Source organism: Ranitomeya imitator, chromosome 7 (genome assembly GCF_032444005.1).
Source record: "Ranitomeya imitator isolate aRanImi1 chromosome 7, aRanImi1.pri, whole genome shotgun sequence".
Taxonomy (NCBI): Eukaryota; Metazoa; Chordata; class Amphibia; order Anura; family Dendrobatidae; genus Ranitomeya; species Ranitomeya imitator.
The window spans coordinates 188,730,975-188,758,540 of NC_091288.1; the positions used below are offsets into that span (position 1 = coordinate 188,730,975).

General features: G+C 43.2%; 1 protein-coding gene across 1 annotated transcript in view; it reads right to left on the bottom strand.

Annotated features, from left to right (window-relative positions):
• The window catches only part of LOC138645156 (uromodulin-like), a 55,076-nt gene that overhangs the window by 18,433 nt on the left and 9,077 nt on the right, over window positions 1–27,566 (bottom strand). Inside the window, exons 3-13 of the mRNA XM_069734241.1 lie at window positions 27,298–27,536; window positions 26,515–26,637; window positions 24,266–24,443; window positions 20,351–20,482; window positions 19,631–19,645; window positions 10,605–11,411; window positions 9,071–9,169; window positions 7,835–8,043; window positions 6,090–6,247; window positions 801–1,046; window positions 80–245 (exon numbers count right to left, since the gene is read on the bottom strand). Of these exons, the coding sequence (XP_069590342.1) occupies window positions 80–245; window positions 801–1,046; window positions 6,090–6,247; window positions 7,835–8,043; window positions 9,071–9,169; window positions 10,605–11,411; window positions 19,631–19,645; window positions 20,351–20,482; window positions 24,266–24,443; window positions 26,515–26,637; window positions 27,298–27,536 (2,372 nt within the window). The remainder of the gene's footprint in view (window positions 1–79; window positions 246–800; window positions 1,047–6,089; window positions 6,248–7,834; window positions 8,044–9,070; window positions 9,170–10,604; window positions 11,412–19,630; window positions 19,646–20,350; window positions 20,483–24,265; window positions 24,444–26,514; window positions 26,638–27,297; window positions 27,537–27,566) is intronic.

Below are 27,566 nucleotides of genomic sequence, written 5' to 3' on the forward strand. Positions count from 1 at the left end.
TAATATCACACATCCTGTTGACTGGAGTGGCGTCCTGGTTTTTTTTTTTTTTAATCCACCGTCATAAAAGTCTACTTACGGGTGTACAGCCTCCGGACACCGCATTGCAAAGACTCAGAGAGCAATGAAGATACACAGAGTCGTAATTTCCTCCAACAAATTTGAACATCTGCACAGACACGCGTCCTTCCCTCGATGCTCCGTTCTGAGATACAGATATGCTTGAATCTTGCTTATTAGGACAGCTGAAAAAAAGAAAAGGAGGATTTGATTAGTCAATATTGTAAAAAAAAAATAAAAAATTCCAAACCTGTCATATACTAAAACTTTGCCTTCGAAATTAGAGTTTTGGAGCTTCTTTCCTTGTGCCATTCTTGTGTGAATTTCTTAATATATGAACTAAATTGGGGTTGTGTTCCTGCCCGGAGTTTACTTTGCGTTGGACTATTGGGACCATGTATTGGGGGCAAATAATTATGGATGATTGCTGATACTCTGGGGCGCCAGTCGAACCTGGATTAGCGACCGCGACGCTAAAAATTGGAGCTGACCACGGATGTGAGATCATTCTAGTGGGACCTTCACCTTCGTCAAAGTCTATGGCTTTAAAGATTACCAACAGATTTGACCAAAATTTGCCAAACATACTTGATATTTTTTGTGCGTCTCAAAGTTTCCAATTCTGTGCAAATTACATGATCACTATACACCAGGCGCCATTGCACAAATATAATGCGGCGCCATCTGGCAACATGACAAGCTCTGCTTTAGGTTTGTGCGTTCGATTCCAGTTACTGTACCTGTCCTTGATGATATAATATTTCAGGGTGTCATTTGGACTTGACGATGGAGTGGCGTAGCAGTTTTTCATCAGCAGAACATATGTAGAGTTGTCTCCACCCTGGATGTAGATACCAACGTACAGCGTTTCTTTGAATGACAGCGAAACTTGTGACCCCACAAATGGAAACAGATAGCTGCTGTCATTGAAAAGAGCCATGGTCACCGTGAACTGCCCGGTCCCTCCAACATTGATTATTGTAGACCTGAATAAAAAATTAACTATAAATAAAGGAGTAATACACCTTAAAATGAAACTCCAACTTTTATCAAATATTAGATCTAACTTTCTGCAGAGATTTTGTTCCTAATATGTATTTGTTGTTTGTAGCTTTCAGTTCTGATTTCAGAGCTCTAATGTCTCAACTCTGTTGTTGGCTGTCCCAGGATCAGGGGCCCCTTCCCTGTCCCTAATGCTAGGGGCGCCCTAGATCGTCATGTTCCCTGGATTACTTCTGATGGTGAAGACGCCAGGGCCACGTACCTTGCCTTAGCTCCTGAATCCACCCTCAGACTGTACCCTTTCCCCACCCAGGGAAGAGGAGAGCAGTAGTGTACCATAAGACACCAACCAGACTAAGATGGTAATACAAACAGGGAATACAGAAAATACCAATCATACTAATATGGACACACAAACAACAGAGGTAAACGGGCTCCTTCCCTGTCCCTAATGCTAGGGGCGCCCTAGATCATCATGTTCCCTGGATTACTTCTGATGGTGAAAACGCCAGGGCCACATACCTTGCCTTAGCTCCTGAATCCACCCTCAGACTGTACCCTTTCCCCACCCAGGGAAGAGGAGAGCAGTAGTGTACCATAAGACACCAACCAGACTAAGATGGTAATACAAACAGGGAATACAGAAAATACCAATCATACTAAAGGTACCTTCACACTGAGCGACGCTGCAGCGATACCGACAATGATGTCGATCGCTGCAGCGTCGCTGTTTGGTCGCTGGAGAGCTGTCACACAGACAGCTCTCCAGCGACCAACGATGCCGGTAACCAGGGTAAACATCGGGTTACTAAGCACAGGGCCGCGCTTAGTAACCCGATGTTTACCCTGGTTACCATCGTAAAAGTAAAAAAAACACTACATACTTACCTTCCGCTGTCTGTCCCCGGCGCTCTGCTTTCCTGCACTGGCTGTGAGCACAGCGGCCGGAAAGCAGAGCGGTGATGTCACCGCTGTGCTTTCCGGCTGGCCGGCGCTCACAGCCAGTACAGAGAAGCACAGCACCGGGGGACAGACAGCGGAAGGTAAGTATGTAGTGTTTGGTTTTTTTACTTTTATGGTAACCAGGGTAAACATCGGGTTACTAAGCGCGGCCCTGCGCTTAGTAACCCGATGTTTACCCTGGTTACCAGTGAAGACATCGCTGAATCGGCGTCACACACGCCGATTCAGCAATGTCTGCAGGGAGTCCAGCGATGAAATAAAGTTCTGGACTTTCTGCAGCGACCAACGACATCACAGCAGGATCCTGATTGCTGCTGCGTGTCAAACTGAACGATATCTCTATCCAGGACGCTGCAACGTCACGGATCGCTAGCGATATCGTTCAGTGTGAGGGTACCTTAATATGGACACAAAAACAACAGAGGTAAACACCGTGGAGTGGAGGAAGGGGAAAAACCAAAGTAGGAGGAGAGGCTTAGCCCACATCCAAAACCTCGCAACAGTCTTAGATAAATCCACCAAATGCCTTTTCAAACAACAACAAAACCACCATCTCCCTAAACCATGCAGCATGAAGCTTGCTCAGACAAATAGTGCTTGCCAGGGCCCAGAATATATAGAAGATGGGAGTGGCTAACAGTGAACAGCTGAGTACCTTAAAGCAGGAAAATTTCAGGAGCTCTCAACTGAGCAGATTAACTCTGCACTGTTAAAAAAAAAAACCTGCACAGTTTTATATGGCGGTGAAGTGCTTCTAATCGGGGCAGGAGTAGGAGAAATCAAAGCTGTGGTCTTCTGGCTCCTCTCTGTTGCGGTAAACCATGACATCTAAGGTGCGAAGACTGGCATCGATCAGACTTTTATCCTTTGAATATCCCATAGGATAAATGTCTGATTTCTATGATCTCCTTTATGCTGTGCAAGAAAAAGACATATGCAAATGCTGAGGCACACATCTATACAAAAAAATATAGTGCAGCTGTTGAAGAACCTCTTTTTTTCCCCAAGAGAAACGGAATACTACATTAGTGCTTGACACCAGAAGGATGACTTGCAACTTCGTGGCCCCAGGGCAAAATCTTCAGGCTCCCCATCTACTTTGCGCCATTTATAATACTACAGTGTATTTATGTGACATTATGTCAGGGGTGCGCCTGCTACCTCTACCTTCCCCTTCATACTTTTCAACTTTTGAGGGACATCTGGGAGGCTCCAAGAAAAAGGGGAGACCTCTGGATTCCCTGTAGAGTTGACAATTCTTCTGGTGCCAACGAAGCCTCCTGAAACCACCTGGAAAGCATGGTCTTCAAATTTCAGGTGGGAAGGCACTGACATTTTGGTGACAAGACAACCCTAAGGGCTAGAACTGGGAGATTGTAGTATACGGTTGGCCACAGACAGTTCTGTGTTAATAAAAAGACAAATACCAAATTATGATCTTTTATCAATGCCAGGAAGATACGTTACTGTGTAGGATTGATCCACGTTCCACTGAAGTTCTTCCCTCCATAAATCTGAGCCATTTCTGGCCGATTCCTCTCAAGGTAGAAGGAAATACAGGTCCTTCTCAAAAAACTAGCATATAGTGTTAAATTTCATTATTTACCATAATGTAATGATTACAATTAAACTTTCATATATTATAGATTCATTATCCACCAACTGAAATTTGTCAGGTCTTTTATTGTTTTAATACTGATGATTTTGGCATACAACTCCTGATAACCCAAAAAACCTGTCTCAATAAATTAGCATATCAAGAAAAGGTTCTCTAAACGACCTATTACCCTAATCTTCTGAATCAACTAATTAACTCTAAACACATGCAAAAGATACCTGAGGCTTTTATAAACTCCCTGCCTGGTTCATTACTCAAAACCCCCATCATGGGTAAGACTAGCGACTAGTGTTGAGCATTCCGATACCGCAAGTATCGGGTATCGGCCGATACTTGCGGTATCGGAATTCCGATACCGAGATCCGATACTTTTGTGGTATCTGGTATCGGTATCGGATACATAGAGATGTGTAAAATAAAGAATTAAAATAAAAAATATTGATATATTTACCTCTCCGGCGGCCCCTGGACTCAGCGCGGGTAACCGGCAGGCTTCTTTGTTCAAAATCAGCGCTTTTAGGACCTGAGAATCACGTCCCGGCTTCTGATTGGTCGCGGGCCGCCCATGTGACCGCCACGCGACCAATCACAAGCCGCTACGTCTTTGAAAGCCATTAACGCGCTCATTTTTAAAAATGAGCGCGTTAATAGCTTGCGGTGACGTCGCGGCTTGTGATTGGTCGCGTGGCGGTCACATGGGCGGCCCGCGACCAATCAGAAGCCGGGACGTGATTCTCAGGTCCTAAAAGCGCTGATTTTGAACAAAGAAGCCTGCCGGTTACCCGCGCTGAGTTCAGGGGCCGCCGGAGAGGTAAATATATCAATATTTTTTATTTTAATTCTTTATTTTACACATCCCTATGGATCCCAGGGCCTGAAGGAGAGTTTCTTCTCCTTCAGACCCTGGGAACCATGAGAATACCTTCCGATACTTGATGTCCCATTGACTTGTATTGGTATCGGATATCGGTATCGGCGATATCCGATATTTTTCGGGTATCGGCCGATACTATCCGATACCGATACTTTGAAGTATCGGACGGTATCGCTCAACACTACTAGCGACCTGACAGATGTCAAGAAGGCCATCATTGACACCCTCAAGCAAGAGGGTAAGACCCAGAAAGAAATTTCTCTACAAATAGGCTGTTCCCAGAGTGCTGTATCAAGGCACCTCAATGGTAAGTCTGTTGGAAGGAAACAATGTGGCAGAAAACGCTGTACAACGAGAAGAGGAGACCGGACCCTGAGGAAGATTGTGGAGAAGGACCGATTCCAGACCTTGGGGAACCTGAGGAAGCAGTGGACTGAGTCTGGTGTGGAAACATCCAGAGCCACCGTGCACAGGCGTGTGCAGGAAATGGGCTACAGGTGCCGCATTCCCCAGGTAAAGCCACTTTTGAACCATAAACAGCGGCAGAGGCGCCTGACCTGGGCTACAGAGAAGCAGCACTGGACTGTTGCTAAGTGGTCCCAAGTACTTTTTTCTGATGAAAGCAAATTTTGCATGTCATTCGGAAATCAAGGTGCCAGAGTCTGGAGGAAGACTGGGGAGAAGGAAATGCCAAAATGCCTGAAGTCCAGTGTCAAGTACCCACAGTCAGTGATGGTGTGGGGTGCCATGTCAGCTGCTGGTGTTGGTCCACTGTGTTTCATCAAGGGCAGGGTCAATGCAGCTAGCTATCAGGAGATTTTGGAGCACTTCATGCTTCCATCGGCTGAAATGCTTTATGGAGATGAAGATTTCATTTTTCAGCACGACCTGGCACCTGCTCACAGTGCCAAAACCACTGGTAAATGGTTTACTGACCATGGTATTACTGTGCTCAATTGGCCTGCCAACTCTCCTGACCTGAACCCCATAGAGAATCTGTGGGATATTGTGAAGAGAAAGTTGAGAGACGCAAGACCCAACACTCTGGATGAGCTTAAGGCCGCTATTGAAGCATCCTGGGCCTCCATAACATCTCAGCAGTGTCACAGGCTGATTGCCTCCATGCCACGCCGCATTGAAGCAGTCATTTCTGCCAAAGGATTCCCGACCAAGTATTGAGTGCATAACTGAACATTATTATTTGTTGGTTTTTTTGTTTGTTATTAAAAAACACTTTTATTTGATTGGATGGGTGAAATATGCTAATTTGTTGAGACAGGTTTTTTGGGTTATCAGGAGTTGTATGCCAAAATCATCAGTATTAAAACAATAAAAGACCTGACAAATTTCAGTTGGTGGATAATGAATCTATAATATATGAAAGTTTAATTGTAATCATTACATTATGGTAAATAATGAAATTTAACACTATATGCTAATTTTTTGAGAAGGACCTGTACTATGCAGGTACGAGAGGATAGCTGACCCTGACATGAGATATGGGGCAAGGGTCCGCCAACTATCAAGGTCTATGGTCAGGCAGTATGAAGATTTTTAGATTATTGTACATACTTGCTGATGGGCTTCACGACCTGGCTCAAGCTGATCATCAGGTCGAGCGGGTACACGCACGACACGATCACAGTCAGATTATCATTTCTCGTAATTATTCCAGAGGCTTCAGACGTAATGAGAAGATTGCTCACGTACGTGACATGAGTTGAATTTTGCTGTTGAATAAATGAAAATAACAACAAAAAAAGCACAATGAACAATATGATAATAAACGCTAAAGAGCATAGAAAACAATTCAGGTGTTTGCGGGTTTTTAATTTTAGGCTAAATTCCCGCAGTGTGGATTTGGTTACTTTTTGATGTTGCCCATTTTTTTAGCAGCATTTCTTAGATTACTTGCATTTTTAATTCCCTTTTTAGTGTTTTTATGTGTTTTGCATTTGTTTCTATCGCTTTTTTTTTGCTAGAAGTATTAAATATAACTATATTCCCAAAGCCAAGGGAAAAAAAATTCTATATAAAAAAAAAAAGAGCTAAAATCTAAATAATTTATTTTAGTAAAAAGGTCAGAATAAAAAAAACACACCCCTAAAATATGCTGATAAATAATTGGCACCAAGCTAAATACGTAATGTAATCCATAGTGGGAAAGTTTGTAGAATTTCATGAAGGCGTCCAAAACATAAGCAGAATAGGAAACGCTGATAAGAAATACTATTAATACAAATTACATGATCTACGGGCTACTTATATAGAATTACAAGAATAATTCATAAGTGTGAACTTAAGTCCAATTATGATATTAAAGACATAATAGTAAGGATACATCACCTAGATGATGAAAAGTAAAAGATAATAATTCGTAAGACCAAATAGACACAGATGAAATAGAATGATAGGGATTACAGTTATTTCTCCATCACAAACTCCGACGTGCGTTTCGCATCCTGCTTCTTCAGGGAGTCTCTTTAATATCACAATTGGACATATGTCCTCTCTTATGAGTTATTAATTTTAATTGTATATAAAAAAAGTCCCTCAATCATGATGTCATTTCTACTAATTAATAGAGGTGCCACGGTCCTTTAGATCTTTTTGCACAACTCTAAAATTTACGACACGCTGCGGATTTCAAAATCGCACAACAGATCAATTTATGCAGCATTAAGAAAAAAAAAAGCACAGTGAGCTGACATTGTAGGCTGGCGTAGGCTCCATTCCCACGATGACTATTTGATGAATTCTTGATGTTGCAGATTTTCGGCACCTATTGGCTAAACTAAGCTACTTGCATTTTTTCATTGAGGTTTTTTAGTATATTTTTTACATGAGTTTTTATTGTGTTTTTTTAAACATTGGGCACGGTCTTGATTTTGATGTTTTGGAAGCAAGAAAAATGAGCAAATGTAAGCACTTAAATGACTGCGACAAGGTCTAAAACCATATTTGCTTTTATTTCTAAGTTCCTTTGAGAAACGCATGATTTTTCAACTAAGGTTTAGTGCATCACATTATGGATGGTGTGGGATTTGAGGAAAATAAAACTCAAAGAATATCCGAAAATCACTCCACTTAATTTCTGAGCCTAAAGAATAAAAAAATGTCACTCTCATGCAACCTCTGAAAAATAGAAAATATTTTTGGAAATTCCTTTTAATAGATGATGACTGGAGGTTGTCTACAGAGGAAAAATTATTTTCTACCGTGCCCCCTTTAGATAGCGGCTATGTATGTCAGTGTCTCACACCAGTCAAGTTGAACTTTTGGGGGTGTTTTTTGCAGGTAGACCAAAATACACTTACACTTGACTGAACCCCACAGTTTCCAGCCTGGAGACGGGACAGGATGGAGAACGTGTTTGTGAATTTGTCCTCCTGGAATTGAAAGCAGCTGTTGTTCTTGAAGTTTTCCTTACTCATATTGAAGTTGAGAGCCCTCGCCTGACATTTGTGAAAGGACGCTTTCATCTCATTGATCCCACAGGTCAGCTCGGGACGCACATCCGACAAAGCTTTAAATAAAGCATATATTTTATATTACACGTTGCTGTCATTCCATACGTTATATACAAGGACTAATTATATATTATATAGTGACGCCTGCCCAAAATTTAACCTCCGTTAATTTATTTTTTATTTGATGACCTTCAACTCCATCTCAAGCCATGGTGACTTTAGGAAGATCGATCTTTGACAAACCTAGATAGGTCCATCAGGGTCTTCTCCACTAATCTTGACTGTATCAAGCCATCGGGTTGCCAGTCTTCCTCTTGGCCTTGGTCCTTCTATTCTTCCGAGCATGATGTCCTTCTCCAGTGATGGCTCTCTTTGCATGTTGTGTCCAAGGTAGGCAAGTCGTAGCTTGGTGATCCTTGCTTCGAGTGACATGTTTGGCTTGATTTGTTCCAAAATTGATTTGTTTGTTCTTCTTGCCATCCATGGTATTGATAACATCCTTCTCCAGCACCACATTTCGAAGACGTCAATTCTTCTGTCTTGTTTCTTTATCGTCCAGGTTTCACATCCATATCTTACCCCAGAACATACCAAACTATGCAAATCCCACTTCCATTAAAGACCACAATAAAGAAAATCACACTAAAATGCTTTAAAAAGAAATAACATATTTTACCAACCTCCACCGATCCCCACAGCTCTCAATCTGACTTTTACTTGATCCCCTCAACTTGTTGGTCCCTTATCACTAGGAACAAACAGAAATGTCAGCTCAGCCAATCACTGGCTAAGGCGGGACACTGCTGTGGTCAGTGATTGGCTAAGTAAAATTTTCTAATGTGTTGAGGTGGGACCAGCAAGTAGAGACCGGAGGGGCCAAGTAAGCGTCAAAACAGGAGTCGTTGATGTTCGTAAAGGTGGTCATTCTTTCATTTATTTATTTTTTAACAGTCTTAGCCCTTTCAAGAATAATTTTTACCCCCTGGACAAACCCTTTAAGGTGCGATGCGCTGACACTACTACTGAGCTACCATCAACTACAATAACATTTATGACAACTATTCATACAGTCATCAAACCTACCAGATACTTTATATTGGCTCTTGCAAGTACATCCATATTCTTTACCAATCAAATTCCAATCTTCGTCAGCTTCGCAAGAAGTGTTAGCTGTGGCGGCATCTAAGATACAAAAGATCGGCAACTCCGGGTCAGCACGGACATGACAACTCTTTCTGAGGGATGTTTATAGAGAGAAACTCTCTGCTTAGTAGAACATCTCTGATAGTCTCCGAGTGATTAAAGGCTTTGTCTTATGAAATCCTCTGTACAGGCTCTCCTTCTATGCGCTATAGTGGAGCACCATTCAGTGCTCACACTTTGGCACAGTCTATGTCAGCCAAGATGTAATACTATATATTCCCTGAAGTGGCCGCCGTAGGGACAATATAAGGCTGATTGCAGCTTTCCCCAGCGATCACAGCTGATGGACTTTTTTGTAGTCCAAGACCAAATAGCATGGGATCAAAAAGGGATTGGCTGCATGTCTTGACAAGCATGTATGGAGCTCTTAAAGGGAGTCTGCCAGCATAGAATGTGTTAAAACCAAGCACAGGTGATCGGTGCACTGTGCACCCTTGACGTCACCAATCATTTATCGCCACCTTCCCACCTGCTTGGCTTCCTTCTATCTCCACCTTCCCACATGCTTGGCTTCCTTCTATCTCCACCTTCCCTCCTGCTTGGCTTCCTTCTATCTCCACTTTCCCTACTGCTTGGCTTCCTTCTATCTCTACCTTCCCTCCTGCTTGGCTTCCTTTTATCTCCACCTTCCCACTTACTCGGCTTCCTTCTATCTCCACCTTCCCTCCTGCTTGGCTTCCTTCTATCTCCACCTTCCCTCCTGCTTGGCTTCCTTCTATCTCCACCTTCCCTCCTGCTTGGCTTCCTTCTATCTCCACCTTCCCACCTGCTTGGCTTCCTTCTATCTCTACCTTCCCTCCTGCTTGGCTTCCTTTTATCTCCACCTTCCCACTTACTCGGCTTCCTTCTATCTCCACCTTCCCTCCTGCTTGGCTTCCTTCTATCTCCACCTTCCCTCCTGCTTGGCTTCCTTCTATCTCCACCTTCCCACCTGCTTGGCTTCCTTCTATCTCCACCCCCTTTTTCTTCTTCAATTGACAGTTCTGGTTTTCTATAACCAGAGAAGGGCTGAGATAGATGGAAAACAAGTAGGTGAGAAGGTGCACTTGAATATTTGGCGATGCAAAGGGTGCACCGAGCGCCTGTAATTGGTTTGGTGCTGACAGGCTTCTTTTAAGTTTAAGTCAGGAGACCTGTGGCTGATTCGGATATTCTGGTCTGTATTTCGTCAATGAATATCAGCACTGTGCCACTGGCCTTAGACAGCCTAAAAAAAACACCAGAACTTCCCCCACGAGTGTCCTAAACTTTCAGAAGATGCTTTCTACATAATACAATAAGTGCCAAGTAGCCATAGATGCAATTTGAGGCTCCAGGACCAAAAGCAAAATTGGTAACAATGCCTTCTGCCACCCATGTGTTATTGCCAACGCCGGTGGGCTAAGCCACCCAACACATAGTATTCGTTACCCACCTGTACAGTAGGCCAGAGTGCAAACTGGTGTTCCGGAAAGTTGGTATACATAGAATCCACTCGGACAAGCTTTGACCCGGATTGTTGATAACCAGTTACAGCAGTTTCCAGACCAGCTGGCACAGGCGGTGCGATTTACAATGCCATCGCTCGTTGTTGGGTGCACACCATTCATCCACATTGGGGCATGTGTACCGCAGCTTAATGGGGGCATACAAGTCTCTGGAATACGAATTCCTCCACTGCCCACAAATCGATACCAGCCAATCTTGTCATCGTCACAGGTAAAGGGATACGAGCCAGAGTAAGCGAGTGGGACATAATTAAGGGTGCTTCTCCAGGATTCATTGAGAGTAGTATAGTTGGAGCATGGGTCGACACAGAAATACGAGCCGGTGGTTTTCACACACTCCATGCTCGATGGACATACTGCTCGGGTGCAGTCATTAACTTCACAATAAGACCCGTTTCCAAAGTATCCATAGGGGCACGTACAGGTATAGCTACCGACGCTGTTAGTGCAGGTGGCCAATGAGTGGCATTTGTTTAAGGTGGAGTTGGAACACTCATTGATGTCCACACAGGAAGTAGGGGAAGCGCTGTAGTAGCCGCTTGGGCACGTACAAGTGTATGACCCTATTTTATTATTGCATGTGCCACCAGAGCAGGCATTGGTCCAGTTATAAGCACATTCATCTGTATCAGTGCAATTAAAACCATCTCCAATGAAGCCGTCTTTACATAAGCATTGCAAGGAACCAAAGTAGTCTTCACAGGTAGCATTGACGTGACACTTGGAGCAATTCGCTGTTGATTGACAAGAAGAAAAATAAAGAAAACCTCCTAATAACAATAACGTTCATTTAATCACATCATTAAAGGGGTTTGCCAGGATCACAGCATTGCTGGCCTTTTTGTAGGACAGGTCATAAGTATCAGTTCCATAGGGGCAGCCACACTTTGCATATCACTTTATTAGTGGATTGCATCTTCATTCCTGTAAAAACAAATGCATTCACGTGGCTTCCAAAGCCCTGATTTGTCCCAGTCTATTCACCTGTCTTCAACTACTTTGAGATCAGTATGTACTCCTTTAGATTACTGATAATGGCAGTGAAATGTCAAGGGGGGCAAATTAATCAAGACTGGTGTAGTGTGCACGCGCGCATCTTGCTGCAGCACACTGAGCTTAATTCATTAATAATTTAATTCTAAATCCACAGCTAATTAATTTAATAATCTAGTTCCTTTTTTAATATACTTTGACTAAAAATTCCCTCTGTGCTCGAACAAAGTGTCATCAGTGACGTCTGTTTAAGAGGCTGGACTAATCCCTGCTCTACTGAGCATGTGCTGGTTGTCAATTCCGATTTATGCTTAGCAGGATCTTATCACTGTGCAATATTTTTTTTTAATGCACAGTGACAGTGCGCTCCCTCACTGGCTCTGATGAAAAGAGCAAGAGAGCGCACTGTCTGTGCGCATTGTAAGGAGATAGAACTGTAGAAAAAGACATGGACCGCACACACATTCCAACATTCATACTTTGATCTAATGCCGCTAACCAAAACTTTACAAACTGAACATGAGGTTTTTAGTCATTCTAAACAGACTGTGTGAAGCGCACTGCCATGTCACGGTGAATCTGAAAAAAGGAGAAAATTGACAAATGTTTTGCCTAGTGGCATTAGATCAACGTATTATTTTTAGATGTGGGGTCCATGCCTCTTTTTTTCAGCATATTGCATGACCTGTTCTTTTCCTTGGACCAGAACTCCTCCCATTTGGCACAGGTGCTTATAACTAGCAGCGGACTGCATGAGGGGTTATGCCTATTTTTGCTCTCAGTTCACAGTCCGGGAGCTTGAGGAAGGTGAAGGGTTTTTTCTTTTTGCTCCTTTCACTTGGTGTTGATGCTATGTGGTGCCCATTTTTGCTGTGGGGTGGTGTGGCTGGAGTCATGAGGACTCCGCCTGCAGCATGGGTGCTGTTAGCCAGCGGGCCTCCTGCCCTGCTGGTGCATTGCAGCAGAGACGGTGGTCAGCGCACGCCGCCGCTCCTTCACTCCAATACAAAGTTAGGACCCACTGAGAGGTTCACCGTGACGTGGCAGTGGGCTTCATACAGTCTGATCAGAATATTAATCTAATAACCTCATGTTCATTTTTATACATTTTTACCTCTTTTTTCAGCACATTGTAAGGAGATAACCCAGCAAGCATGGAGAATAGAGACCACCAGCAGCCCCCATAACTGGGATCAGTTTCAGGGGTGGGCCGGCGTCTGCTTTTCCTGCTTGCCGGGTTATGTACGGTATATACTGTATATATAGATATAGGCATATGTATAGTTAGACTTATAAACAGTGTCAGATTGGGGTGCCAGGGGCCCACCAGTAACCAACTCCAGGGCCCCACTTTTCAGCCACATGGAAAGCATATTGTATATTGTGCCAAGTGCTGCTCATATAAAATGGAGGTGGCCCACCGGAGGATTCTCCTACTCTCCCGTGGGCCAGTCCAAGCCTGCCTATAAATATATGTATATCAGTTGTGGACACAGAAAGAAAAGGGCCACAGTGCTAAAAAGGTATATGGGCCCTCTGCAGTCCAATAGTTCTGTCTATGACGGAAACTGAGAATGAACGGAATGAGCTTTAGGTGCGTTTTTGATGTTGCAAAATTTCTCCACCTATTATTGAAATTTGCATTTTTTTTTATTGCTTTTTGTGTGCGTTTAACATGTGTTTTTATCATGTTTTTGACCCTGCGTTTTTTTGCTTCTTTTTGGTGTGTCACGCTTTAAATAAAGCTGCTTTGTTTTTTTATACTTACTGGTATTTGCCTTTGACAAAACTTTGACATATTTAGGTGCAGATTACATAAATTATTTACGCTTTTCCGACACAAAAACACACTATAAACGCACATATTTTTACTTGCAGAATTTCTGCACCTAATGTAAGTCTATGGGGAAATTCCGCGCAGAAAACTCATCGTACTCGCATGAAAAGGTGACATGTTGCTTATTTGAATCCCGCACCGCAGGAGATTTCTGTAAATCCCATCCACTTTCCTGCAACTGTAAGACATTGACGCAGCAAAAATACAAAGCATCAAAAACGCACCAGAAGCTCATTGTGGGTGCACAGCCTTAAAAGTTTAACAAAAAAAATCATAAAAAATGAAAGTTTTGTTTCTCTTTAACTGTTCAAGTAAATAGGATGTAATTTCACGAAAACTCTGTGCATTAAAAAAAACACTATGGATCTGTGGGTGGATTTTTACCCATATAGACTTCTATGGAAGCCTGGTGAAAAAAATGCAAGTAAAATTGCAGTTCTGTTATTAAGTGCAGAATTGTCAAATTTCCGTACTAAAATGTGCATTAAAAAAAGCATCGAATCCACATAATAAGGGAAAAAAAAAACCTTAAAAAATAAACAGAAATCTAATCAATTATTGCATATTTTGGTGAGGACACATGCAAAAAATATATCTAAAATTTAAAGGGAAGGTGCCGCAATTTTGTTTTTGTGTTAAAAATGATTGTTTATATAAACAATTATTTTTAATACAAAATCATTTTTTTTAACTTTAATATATTTTTTATTATTAATTATTTTTGCAGCCACTGGGCGCCGCCATTTTGCTTTCCAGCAGTGTAAGAGTCCCAGCAGGACACTTACACTCTGCTGCCCTGGACATAGGAGGCTGCGGTCGGCGTCCGACCCATTAGCTACAATTATAAGCTGCTCTCTGCTCTGATGTGGCCACGCCCCCTGGGCTGTCTCCACATCACAGCAGAGGCAGGAGATCGGCGCCATCTTGTCTCAGCCCACAGTGGAGTGTACCTGTGAGCTCCACTGTGACTGAGAGCTGCTCCCCTCACACTGTCAGCGGCCGTTCCCTGTCCTCTGCTGCCTGGTGTGTGGCTGTAATCCCTAGTGAGGGTGAAGGAGTGCTGCCGTCTGATGTCCTCTTATCTGGAGCTGCAGAGAGGTAACAGAGGGGGATGGGGGAGGCTCTGTGCTGCTCCAACCTCACTGCAGCTCCTCACAGGACATCAGACCCTGCATCTATCACTATACTGTGCTGAGCAAAGTATCTAATCCTCTCCTGTGTGATAGTGTCTGCTGGCCCCTGTATCTAATCCTCTCATGTGATACTATGCTGAGCCATGCATCTAATCCTCTCCTGTGTGATACTATGCTGAGCCATGCATCTAATCCTCTCCTGTGTGATACTATGCTGAGCCATGCATCTAATCCTCTCCTGTGTGATACTATGCTGAGCCATGCATCTAATCCTCTCCTGTGTGATACTATGCTGAGCCATGCATCTAATCCTCTCCTGTGTGATAGTGTCTGCTGGCCCCTGTATCTAATCCTCTCATGTGATACTATGCTGAGCCGTGCATCTAATCCTCTCCTGTGTGATAGTGTCTGCTGGCCCGTGTATCTAATCCTCTCGTGATACTATCCTGAGCCATGCATCTAATCCTCTCCTGTGTGATACTATGCTGAGCCATGCATCTAATCCTCTCCTGTGTGATACTATGCTGAGCCATGCATCTAATCCTCTCCTGTGTGATACTATGCTGAGCCATGCATCTAATCCTCTCCTGTGTGATACTATGCTGAGCCATGCATCTAATCCTCTCCTGTGTGATACTATGCTGAGCCATGCATCTAATCCTCTCCTGTGTGATACTATGCTGAGCCATGCATCTAATCCTCTCCTGTGTGATAGTGTCTGCTGGCCCCTGTATCTAATCCTCTCATGTGATACTGTCTGCTGGCCCCTGTATCTAATCCTCTCATGTGATAGTGTCTGCTGGCCCGTGTATCTAATCCTCTCATGTGATACTATGCTGAGCCGTGCATCTAATCCTCTCCTGTGTGATAGTGTCTGCTGGCCCGTGTATCTAATCCTCTCATGTGATACTATGCTGAGCCGTGCATCTAATCCTCTCCTGTGTGATAGTGTCTGCTGGCCCGTGTATCTAATCCTCTCATGTGATACTATGCTGAGCCGTGCATCTAATCCTCTCATGTGTGATAGTGTCTGCTGGCCCATGTATCTAATCCTCTCGTGATACTATGCTGAGCCGTGCATCTAATCCTCTCTTGTGTGATAGTGTCTGCTGGCCCGTGTATCTAATCCTCTCATGTGATACTATGCTGAGCCATGCATCTAATCCTCTCCTGTGTGATAGTGTCTGCTGGCCCCTGTATCTAATCCTCTCATGTGATACTGTCTGCTGGCCCGTGTATCTAATCCTCTCATGTGATACTATGCTGAGCCGTGCATCTAATCCTCTCCTGTGTGATAGTGTCTGCTGGCCCGTGTATCTAATCCTCTCATGTGATACTATGCTGAGCCGTGCATCTAATCCTCTCCTGTGTGATAGTGTCTGCTCGCCCGTGTATCTAATCCTCTCATGTGATACTATGCTGAGCCGTGCATCTAATCCTCTCCTGTGTGATAGTGTCTGCTGGCCCGTGTATCTAATCCTCTCATGTGATACTATGCTGAGCCGTGCATCTAATCCTCTCCTGTGTGATAGTGTCTGCTGGCCCGTGTATCTAATCCTCTCATGTGATACTATGCTGAGCCGTGCATCTAATCCTCTCCTGTGTGATAGTGTCTGCTGGCCCGTGTATCTAATCCTCTCATGTGATACTATGCTGAGCCGTGCATCTAATCCTCTCATGTGTGATAGTGTCTGCTGGCCCGTGTATCTAATCCTCTCATGTGATACTATGCTGAGCCGTGCATCTAATCCTCTCCTGTGTGACAGTGTCTGCTGGCCCGTGTATCTAATCCTCTCATGTGATACTATGCTGAGCCGTGCATCTAATCCTCTCCTGTGTGATAGTGTCTGCTGGCCCGTGTATCTAATCCTCTCATGTGATACTATGCTGAGCCGTGCATCTAATCCTCTCCTGTGTGATAGTGTCTGCTGGCCCGTGTATCTAATCCTCTCATGTGATACTATGCTGAGCCGTGCATCTAATCCTCTCCTGTGTGATAGTGTCTGCTGGCCCGTGTATCTAATCCTCTCATGTGATACTATGCTGAGCCGTGCATCTAATCCTCTCCTGTGTGATAGTGTCTGCTGGCCCGTGTATCTAATCCTCTCATGTGATACTATGCTGAGCCATGCATCTAATCCTCTCCTGTGTGATATTATGCTGAGCTGTGTATCTAATCCTGTCCTGTGTGATACTGTCTGCTGAGCTGTGTATCTAATCCTCTCCTGTGTGATACTGTCTGCTGAGCCATGTATCTAATCCTATCCTGTGATACTGACTGCTGAGCCGTGTATCTAATCCTCTCCTGTGTGATATTATGCTGAGCCGTGTATCTAATCCTATACTGTGTGATACTATGCTGAGCTGTGTATCTAATCCTATACTGTGTGATAGTATGCTGAGCCGTGTATCTAATCCTATACTGTGTGATACTATGCTGAGCCGTGTATCTAATCCTATACTGTGTGATAGTATGCTGAGCCATGCATCTAATCCTCTCCTGTGTGATATTATGCTGAGCCGTGTATCTAATCCTGTCCTGTGTGATACTGTCTGCTGAGCCGTGTATCTAATCCTCTCCTTTGTGATACTGTCTGCTGAGCCGTGTATCTAATCCTATCCTGTGATACTGACTGCTGAGCCGTGTATCTAATCCTATACTGTGTGATATTATGCTGAGCCATGTATCTAATCCTCTCCTGTGAGATACTGTCTGCTGAGCTGTGTATCTAATCCTCTCCTATGCACTCCTCTCCCCCCTGCATATCTTTCCCCATTGCACACACAACTCAATGCGTGCGATAACAGGAGCTGCGGGCGTCATGCTGTATTATGGCATTATGTGAGATCTATATGACGGTATTATGTGATCTGTATGGTGGTATTATGCTTGATCAGTATTGTGAGAATTATATGGTGGTATTCTGTGTGATCTATATGGCGGTATTATGTGAGAACACTGGCAGCATTATGTGTGATCTATATGGCGGTATTATGTGAGAACAATGGCAGCATTATGTGTGATCTATATGGCGGTATTATGTGAGAACACTGGCAGTATTATGTGTGATCTATATGGCGGTATTATGTGAGAACACTATGGCAGTATTATGTGTGATCTATATGGCGGTATTATGTGAGAACACTGGCAGTATTATGTGTGATCTATATGGCGGTATTATGTGAGAACACTATGGCAGTATTATGTGTGATCTATATGGCGGTATTATGTGAGAACACTGGCAGTATTATGTGTGATCTATATGGCGGTATTATGTGAGAACACTATGGCAGTATTATGTGTGATCTATATGGCGGTATTATGTGAGAACACTGGCAGTATTATGTGTGATCTATATGGCGGTATTATGTGAGAACACTATGGCAGTATTATGTGTGATCTATATGGCGGTATTATGTGAGAACACTGGCAGTATTATGTGTGATCTATATGGCGGTATGTGAGAACACTGGTGGTATTGTGTGTGATCTATATGGCGGTATTATGTGAGAACACTATGGCAGTATTATCTTCAGAAAGCGGACCCATTCTATGGTGGTTCTGGCTGAGCACCTGCACGCGGGTCTGGGGTAATAGAGGGGGCAGCATGACCTCCAGTTAGGTGCAGTCAGGGGAAGGCTGGTGAGGCAGCTGAAGAGAGGGGTCTCATTTTTATGGTTACTATATGGCTACATTTCCTTCCCAGCCTCACCCAGACTGCGCCTGTCGCCTCGCTTTCACACATCGCCAGGACAGGATGGAGAAGACAGGATCTGAGGAGGGGAATGGGGTCTGCATGCAAAGTCTGGATCAGACCAGGCCATCAATCCGCAGAAATGTTTCCTGGATTTCTGTGGAGCAGACGGTCCATCCATGTGTATAAAGGACAGCGCTCTATGTACAATCCCTGGCTGCTCCGCGCACCAAACAGGGGGCCCCCATAGACCAGCACACTGCTCTCCTGAAATACTCTGTGCTGCTGTCACCCTGCTCCCTCCACCACATATCTCCCAGAATCCATGCTGCCTGCCATCCTCGGTGACCGTCTACTTGTCAGTTGTCAGTATAAGGCTGCCGTCCACGCTCAGTATTTGGTCAGTATTTTACATCAGTATTTGTAAGCCAAATCCAGGAGTGGGTGATAAATACAGAAGTGGTGCAGATGTTTCTATTATACTTTTCCTCTATTTGTTCCACTCCTGGTTTTGGCTTACAAATACTGAGGTCAAATACTGACCAAATACTGATAGTGTGACGGCAGCCTTAGGCTACGTTCACACTAGCGTTGCGCGCCGCTGCGTCGGCGACGCAACGCACGACGCACGCAAAAACGCTGCGTTTTTCGACGCGTGCGTCGTTTTTTGACGAAAATCCGACGCAAGAAAAATGCAACTTGTTGCATTTTCTTGCGTCCGACGCTAGCGTCAAAAACGACGCACGTGTCGGAAAACGCAACAAGAAAAACACATGCGTCCCCTATGTTAAACATAGGGGCGCATGACGCGTGCGTCGCCGTTGCGTTTCCCGACGCAGCGTCGGGAAACGCTAATGTGAACGTAGCCTTACTCTGCAGTCACCAACAAAATGGCTGCTCACTGGGTTCCTGAATATCATCCTCTCTAATCCCTTAGCAAACACCCAGAAGGAGAGGAGACATCACACACGTCAGCAGACTCCGCCCAGAATTACTGCAGTGCTGTAATGTGAGCTAGTTGTACACTAGGTTTTTCTGAAATTTCAGCAGCTGCTCCCCCTAGTGTTTAAAAGTGGAAATTCCAAAACTTTTCAAATTATTTTTCATATTTTACTAAATTATAAACAAATGATAATATTTTTTAAGAACATGTAATCATTAATTCTTTACATTTTTACAATTTCTGCAAAAATTTTTTTTTTGATGGCACCTTCCCTTTAAGTACGAAAAGTATAATAAAAAAAAAAAGACATGGGTCACAAAATGTATCAGTAAATATTATAATGTATACTCACACGTTGTGTTGAAGGCTGAAAAGAAAAAAAATATATACATTCTTTAGATATAAATTGTATACGGACTATTAGAACTAAAAGATACAATTTTCAGTGACCTAAAGGAATTTACGTTGAATTTTTAATTGCTGACATATACAATTTAATATTAAATTAAACCCAAACAAAAGGCTGAAGGTGTAATACAAGACCCAGCCTATAGATAAGAGGGGCGCTGTTCCTGAAAAAAACAAATATGTATTAAAGGGAATCTGTCACCAGGTTTTTAACACCTAATCTGAGAGCAGCATAGAGACAGAGACCCTGATTCCAGTGATGTGTCACTTACTGGGCTGCTTGCTTTAGTTTTTAGAAAATTTCTGTTTTATCAGCAGGAGATTAATATTAATACTAGAGGACTAGCAAACCTGCTGTCATGTAGTCCTCCATATTCATGAGCTCTGTATAACCACGCCCCCATCACGGATTGGCAGCTTTCTGTATACACTGTGCATGGGCAGAAAGCAGCCAATCACTGATGTGGGCGGGGATATGCAGGGCTCAGCATTCAGAGAGCTGCTATATCTGCAGCAGATAAAACAGGGATTTTATGAAACCTACAGCAAGCATCCCAATAAGTGATACATCACTGGAATCAGGGTGTCTGCCCCTACATCATGAAGCTCTCAGACTCCTTGTAAGAAAAAACTATTTACAGCTATTTTAAAACATATCTCTTACGCGTGAATCCTTGTATCCGGATGGAGTGGACGCCTCCGGCATTTATGGTTATTGACCAGTTCCCTTTAGGAGGTTTCTTCACCACAAGTACAAATCCCCAGGTCTCTATTACTGTTTTTTCCATAGAAAATGCTGCAAGGTAAATAAAAAAGGTTTTGGTTAGAGCGGTTGTCCACTTAAAAAAAAAAAATAACTTTACATCTATTGGTAATATAATTTTATAGAATCGACCAATATACTTTTATTTTCAAGGGTGGCCTGATCTTGAGATATTCTTGAGGTCTCAGATCCTCCTGAGAGCTCCGCTTCTGGCTCCTGCTCAGCATAGGAGGGAACTTCCTGTCACATGATCTGTGCTGCGTGTGAAGGGGGCTGGCTGACTGACTAATTTTAATAGCTAAGTCCGCCCCTTTCTTTATCATGACCACGAAGAGCTATTAATATTGGTTAATTTGGGTGAAAACAATAAAATACAAGTATATTAGTATGTTCTATAAAATAGTATTAGGAACACATCTACAGTGAACAGGCGGACAACTAATTTGGAATCCTGACATAATAAAATATAGAAAACGTAAAATGTGTAGTAAAGAGACTTTTCTACAGTTATGGCCAAAACTGTTGGCACCCTTGAAATTGTTCCAGAAACTGACGTAATTCTCCAAGAAAATTATTGCAATTGAACTTTTTGTTATACACATGTTTATTTCCTTTGTGTGTATTGGCAAATTGGACATAATTTCACACAAAACTCCAGCAACGGGCCATACAAAAAGTTTGCCACCTTTCCAAAATTGTGGATAAACAACTTTGTTTCATGCATGTGATGCTCGTTCAAGCTCACCTGTGGCAAGTAACAGGTGTGGAAAATATGAAAATCACACCTGAAACCAGATAAAAAGAGAGAAGAGGACTGAATCTTTGCATCGTGTGTCTGTGTGTGCCACAATAAGTATGGAGAACAGAAAGAGGAGAAGAGAACAGTGTGAGGACTTGAGAAACAAAATAGCAACAATCTCAAGGTTACAAGTCCATCTTATTATGGAACAATTTCAAGGATGCCAACACTTTCGGCCATGACTGTATATGTAGAATTTATGTAAATTGCATTTCCAAAATTAATAAATTAACAAATCAGCATCTCCCATTAACCAAAACCTGATAGGTGCTAGAATATTAAATGTATATCAGATGCTTTCGTTTTTTCCCCTCCCTTTATTTTTTATTTTTTTGCCAAAGAAGCCATATGAGGGCTTATTTTTCATAGGATGAGTTGTAGTTTTGAATGACACCATTCATTTTACCTACTAGTGAACTAGAAATCGGGAAAAAAAAATCCAAGTGCAGTGAAATAGTGAAAAGAAAAACTGAGCGCATTTCCTCCAATATTTTTTGGGGATTTGTTTTAACAATGCTCAAAATGTGGCAAAAATTATCTGGCAACCTGAAACTCCAGGTCAGTATGATTACTTGTATATTTGCTATTTTATCTAAGTGGTGAAAAAAATGACATGGCTCTGGAAAGGTCGATTTTCCCGTGACCTTCCGCCCCCCCCCCCCACCTAACCCCACTCCTACCTCTCCCCGCAGCCCCCCCCCCTCCCCCAGAAAACAAAGGACAAGCAACAACTATTTTCTTTTGGATAATAACAGCCACAGCAGCCAATTTATTGATAATTAAAAGACACTTGGTGAGGTCCTTGAAGCTACAAAAGTCTTGTGATTTGTCCATGGCATTGCCCCTTCCCAGCCTTACTCCTAGCCACGTTTTTTAGCTCAGGAGTACAGTGAAACCAAGGGAAGAGGTTGCCTCCACACCGTTAACGTGACCCCGACGTTCCATCGCCGGGTATCACACAAATCTCGTGATAATGTGACCCCGACGTTCCATCGCCGGGTATCACCCAAATCTCAAGTTAATGTGAATCCGACATTCCATCGCTGGGTATCACCCAAATCTCATCAGACCACCACCACATAACCATCCAATGAAGGGAATCCATGTATTTAAAGAATCCCCAATCCTTTTGACCAACTTTGAGTATTAAATATTAATGAAAATCAATATAGCAAAACCTTCAGGTCACGAAGAGTCATCCGACAGCACTCAGGAGAGGAAAAAACCTCTGTGGAGGAAACCTCTAGGGAACCATGGCTGAAGGATTGCCCTTCCCTTGGGCTTAAAAGGTAATTGCCAAATTAACTCTTCGCATCTATGGTATTATTGAACATGGTAACACCACCAATGAGCGCCAGTGTGGACCAGAATTTCTTCTTCTCTTGGGGTGGATGGGTCTTGCTGTCCTGCTATCTGCAGTCAAAGAGGGCCACTCAACCTCGGTCAGTCCTTTTTGTGTCTTTCTCCCTGAAACCCCACCTCTAATCTATGTCATTTCCTCCCTACCTTCCGACCACTGCCCTTTGGCTCATCTTTCGTCCACCTCCCCCGCTACCCCCCACCTTCTCCCCTATTGTCACTACCTACCTTTCAGTGTCATGCCAGCTTCCCTCTATCCCTGCATAGTGTGTCCAGCTTATATGTTTTAAAAGACAAAAATTGTTTTGCGTCTCCATTTTCTGAAGCCTATATCTTTTCTGTTTTTCTGTCAGTGGAGCTGTGTGTAAGTGTTTTTTATTGGCATTGTGATATGATTTTTTTTAATACTGTGCTTTATATTGCATTTTTTTGTAAAATGCAGAAAAAGAAAAAAAAACATTTCTAGCATCTAGAGGCACAATCTGCCCCTGTGCTTATGATACTATAAGAATGCAAAAACTTGTAAAGCCTTGTGCTATGTTACCGATATGAATCTAGGTATGAAAATTACAAAACTGATCTGGAGATATGGGGAAATAGTGTTTTATTTTATATATTTTTTTGAAAAGCGCACAGCTCTTGACGTAACAACAACATAGGGCGGTCTTTTCTAAGTGGATAGCCTGGATCAGCCTGACCCACGCTGGATTACTCTTGCACCATGATCTTGGAGCTTTTTCACTAATACAGATAGTGTGGTGTAAACTATGGCTATAATTCTAATTTTTAATCTCCAACACGTCTATACATGGGATTGCTCCATGTATAGACAAACAGCATTTTATGAATTTGCATCTCTGACTTTGTGAGATAAGAACTACAATGACTCCTTAAACCTCCTGTTGTGGACTGACCTGAGTTTGCGTAGTGATATTGCAACCACTAGGGGCAGCACCAGCGAGTAGCATAGTCTGGGAATCGCCCGAGGTTGGTACACAGAGTAGCAGTATAGTTGGAAGGATAAGCAGGAATCGTAGTCAGGAGATAGCCAGAGGTCGGTACACGGAGCAGCAATAAAATCTTGAGGATACGCAGCAGGTGGAAAGGAGCTAGACTAAAGGCTGGGAGGTCAATAATCTCGCAAGGAAGGAAGTGCAGTGACAGGTTTAAGTAGGGTGTTCAATCAGGAGATCACAGGGTTGAGCCAATCAGGAACTCGGGGTGGAGACAATCAGGAATTCACCATGGAGACCATCAAGAACATCACAGCTACTAGTATCTGATTTAGCAAGGAACTGTCCAGCAATATGAATAGCTCACTGGGAAGAGCACAAGAGCTGCTGGGTTTGAATCTTGACACCTCCCTTGCCTGGGGGCATTATTCACAGAAAGGTGAGCTGAACTTGTGCTCCTGGACATCTATTATGGACTAGTGATCACCACTTACCACCATTGGATTCAAGAACTTTACTGCATAGAAATACATCTCATCTTCAAAGATTTTTCCCACGCATCTCCAGGTCAGTTTTGTAATTTCGATACCTAGATCCAGTTCGGTACCATAGCGCAAGGCTATACAAGTTTTTGCATTTTTATAGTGTTCAAAACGTATTTCCCCCACGACATATACATCGCATTGGGAGTTAGATGATACTTACAGGAAGGTCCGTAAACAGTCACATTGTAAATAAATCCATCTGTGGTGATCATAAACGAGGAGAAGTTCTTGGAGACTGAGAAGCTTTCGTTGTGATAAAGAGCAGTGAAGTCTCCGGAGAAAAGTTGGTTTGAGCTGTTGGCGGGCATCGGCAGGCTGTAATCCAAATATTTGAACACCTAGAAGACCGGGAAATGTGATCATACCACATGACAATATCTGTAGATGTAGAGTCCGACATCTAAAGTCACTATTGCAACAGGGCCACAAATGTTTTTGTATGGACCCAGCTTCTTTACTAATTATTCTGTGATTATTACTAGTGATGAGCGAGTATACTCGTTGCTCAGGTTTTCCCGAGCATGCTCGGGTGGTCTCCGAGTAATTGTAAATGTTCGGAGATTTAGTTTTCATCGGGGCAACTGAATGATTTACAGCTACTACCCAGCCTGAATACATGTGGGGGTTCCCTAGCAACCAGGCAACCCCCACATGTACTCAGCCTGGCTAGTAGCTGTAAATCATTCAGCTGTGTCAACAAAAACTAAATCTCTGAACACTAACAAATACTCGGTGACCACCCGAGCGTGCTCGGGAAAACTCGAGCAACGAGTATATTCGTTCATCACTAATTATTACCCATTGAATTGGGTTTGTCACCAGATTACACAATACAAATGGCACTCATTAATAAGCAGACCTGATGGGGCTGGATTACTTATCTTGACAATTAATGTCAAAATGACTGTATATTCTGGTTTGAAAGTTTAAGCTCAATCTCTGCCTGATTAACAGATCCTCAGGGACCCTCCTTTCTGCTGTTGCTGATGCTCCACACAACTAGCGTGATTAACAGCTCCTCAGTGTCCCTCCTCCCTGCTGCTGTTGAAGCTCCCCCCACCTGCCTAATTCACTGTCCTATTACCTGCTGATGAATCACCATTCTCCTAATCTGATTGACGGGTCCTCAGTGTCTCTCACCCTGCTCAGGACAAGATGCAGGTGACAATCAGCCTGGGTCGGTGGAGACAACATTGGAATCATAAGCTCGCACATCTCTCACATTTATCTAGACCCTTAAAATGCTAATTTTAATACCAGGATTATGCATCCATTTTGACATGGATGTTCAAAGTATATACACCAGCCTCATCAGAACTAAAAGATCAATTAAGTAATTTATGCAGTTTGCGTTGAGAAAGAACAAACCAGGGATCACAGCAGTCTGGCGCTGAACCTGGCCTGATCTTCCCAGCTACAGGTGATTGACAGGTCTCTTGCTATGGGAGAGACCTGTCAATCACCTCTATCAGCATTAGGAGAAGCCGTCCGGGGAAAGCGCTGGACTGGTCTCTCCGGCTATGGTCCCCGACTATGGTCCCCGGCTGGATCTTCTCAGCTCCAGGTGACTTAAAAGTCTCTTGCTATGGAGAGACCTGTCAATCGCCTTTAGCACCACTGGTAGAAGCTGGCCAAGGATGGAGCCAGATTGATCTTGTCTAGTGATGAGCGAATATACTCGTTACTCAAGATTTCTTGAGCACGCTCGGGTGTCCTCCGAGTATTTTTTAGTGCTCGGAGATTTAGTTTTTAGCGCCGCAGCTGAATTATTTACATCTGTTAGCCAGCATAAGTACATGTGGGGGTTGTCTGGTTGCTAGGGAACCCCCACATGTACTTAAGCTGGCTAACAGATGTAAATCATTCAGCTGCGGCACTAAAAACTAAATCTCCGAGCACCAAAAAATACTCGGAGGACCCCTGAGCGTGCTCGAGAAATCTCGAGTAACGAGAATATTCACTCATCACTAATCTTGTCCCATGCTATGGTATCCGATCCAGCCAGACCTTTAAAGTACCGTATATTTTCTCTGAAATGCCAGAGCATTTCAAAGAAAAATATACCTGTCTGCCATTGTGCCAGGCTCGGATTTATGCTGCCCGTGGTTTGATTCAGGTGACAGCTTCCCTTTAAAGTAATTATAAGGAAAAGTTATCCATAGTTTAATAAAGCGCTGGCCAACACTCTATTATACCAGAAGAGGTCTCAATCATGTAATATTTTTCTTAATTATGGGGTCATGCTTGACCACATCTCCATTTACATGAGGGATCCAAGACCCCTTGTTCATGGCATCAGTGAGGGTTCCACTAGTTGGCTCCCAGAGTAATCTACCAGTCATTGCCTATCCCGTGTAATTCTTTATAAACAATCATTACATTGATTAAAATTGATAGTTGGTTGCTCACCTTATGTAATTCAGAGAGATCAATTAGATAAACATGTCCAAAGCTCAGTGCAGCAATATCTCGATAAATAAGGAAATCTGGACTATCTGTAGTATTGCAAACGCCCGTGACCACAAAGATGACCTGAGGGGGAAAATATCATAGTGGAGAATTAGGAAAATACATATGGAAAAATGAAAATAAATATCAGGTTGGGGGGTCCTTAAAATCTAAAATACGCCATTGCCCATACCGATAACTCATGCCACAACACTCCCCTATCGCAGGATAAGAGGAACTTACACCGGTTGACAACACATCTTTCTACGGCCGTCCATACGAAGTAGAAAGCTGTCTGCTGAATATGTGGTTGGTGGCCAGCTGTCTTAACTACCCTATAGGCAGAAAGTCCTCTGGCAGCACCTTATCCTCCCAAAAAATGAAATAATCAGCAGATGAAAATTCAACATTCTGTATCTTGATTCCATCATCTGTCAACAAAGTTGTGAGGCCCACATGCACATTACACCCTGGGCCTTTCCCACCAGGATCCTTAACCTAATGTGTATGGGTGTCTTAAGAGATCCCAGTATGATTCATGAATGGGTCAACTCAACCATATCAATGACATCCTGTTTACAGTTGACCACTGCAGCCAATCACATTGTGACCTTGTTAGTATATTCCTTTCCATTGGCGTCTTTTTTCTTGCTTCCCGTGAACCTTTAACTGTGTCTTTTGCAATAGCATATCTAGTACAAAACATCCTATCGTGACCTTCATCCCACGGCGTCACCAACGTACCTGTGATTTTGTAGTGTTTATTAGTGAGCGGATGTTGTTAACCAAGGTTGTATTCGCGTAATCCAAAGCTGACGCATCGGTTAACACTAAGATAACGGATTTGGATGGAGAATTCATTAAAGCCAATTCAAGCCCTCCCATTGCTAACTCCGGACAATTACCGCCTCCGGTGGCCACCAGGCTATTGAAGAAGTCACCAAATTCTTGTTTTGACTGTGTGAATCTAACAGGTCCAACATCTGAAGATGAAAGAAGGATTACAATATATG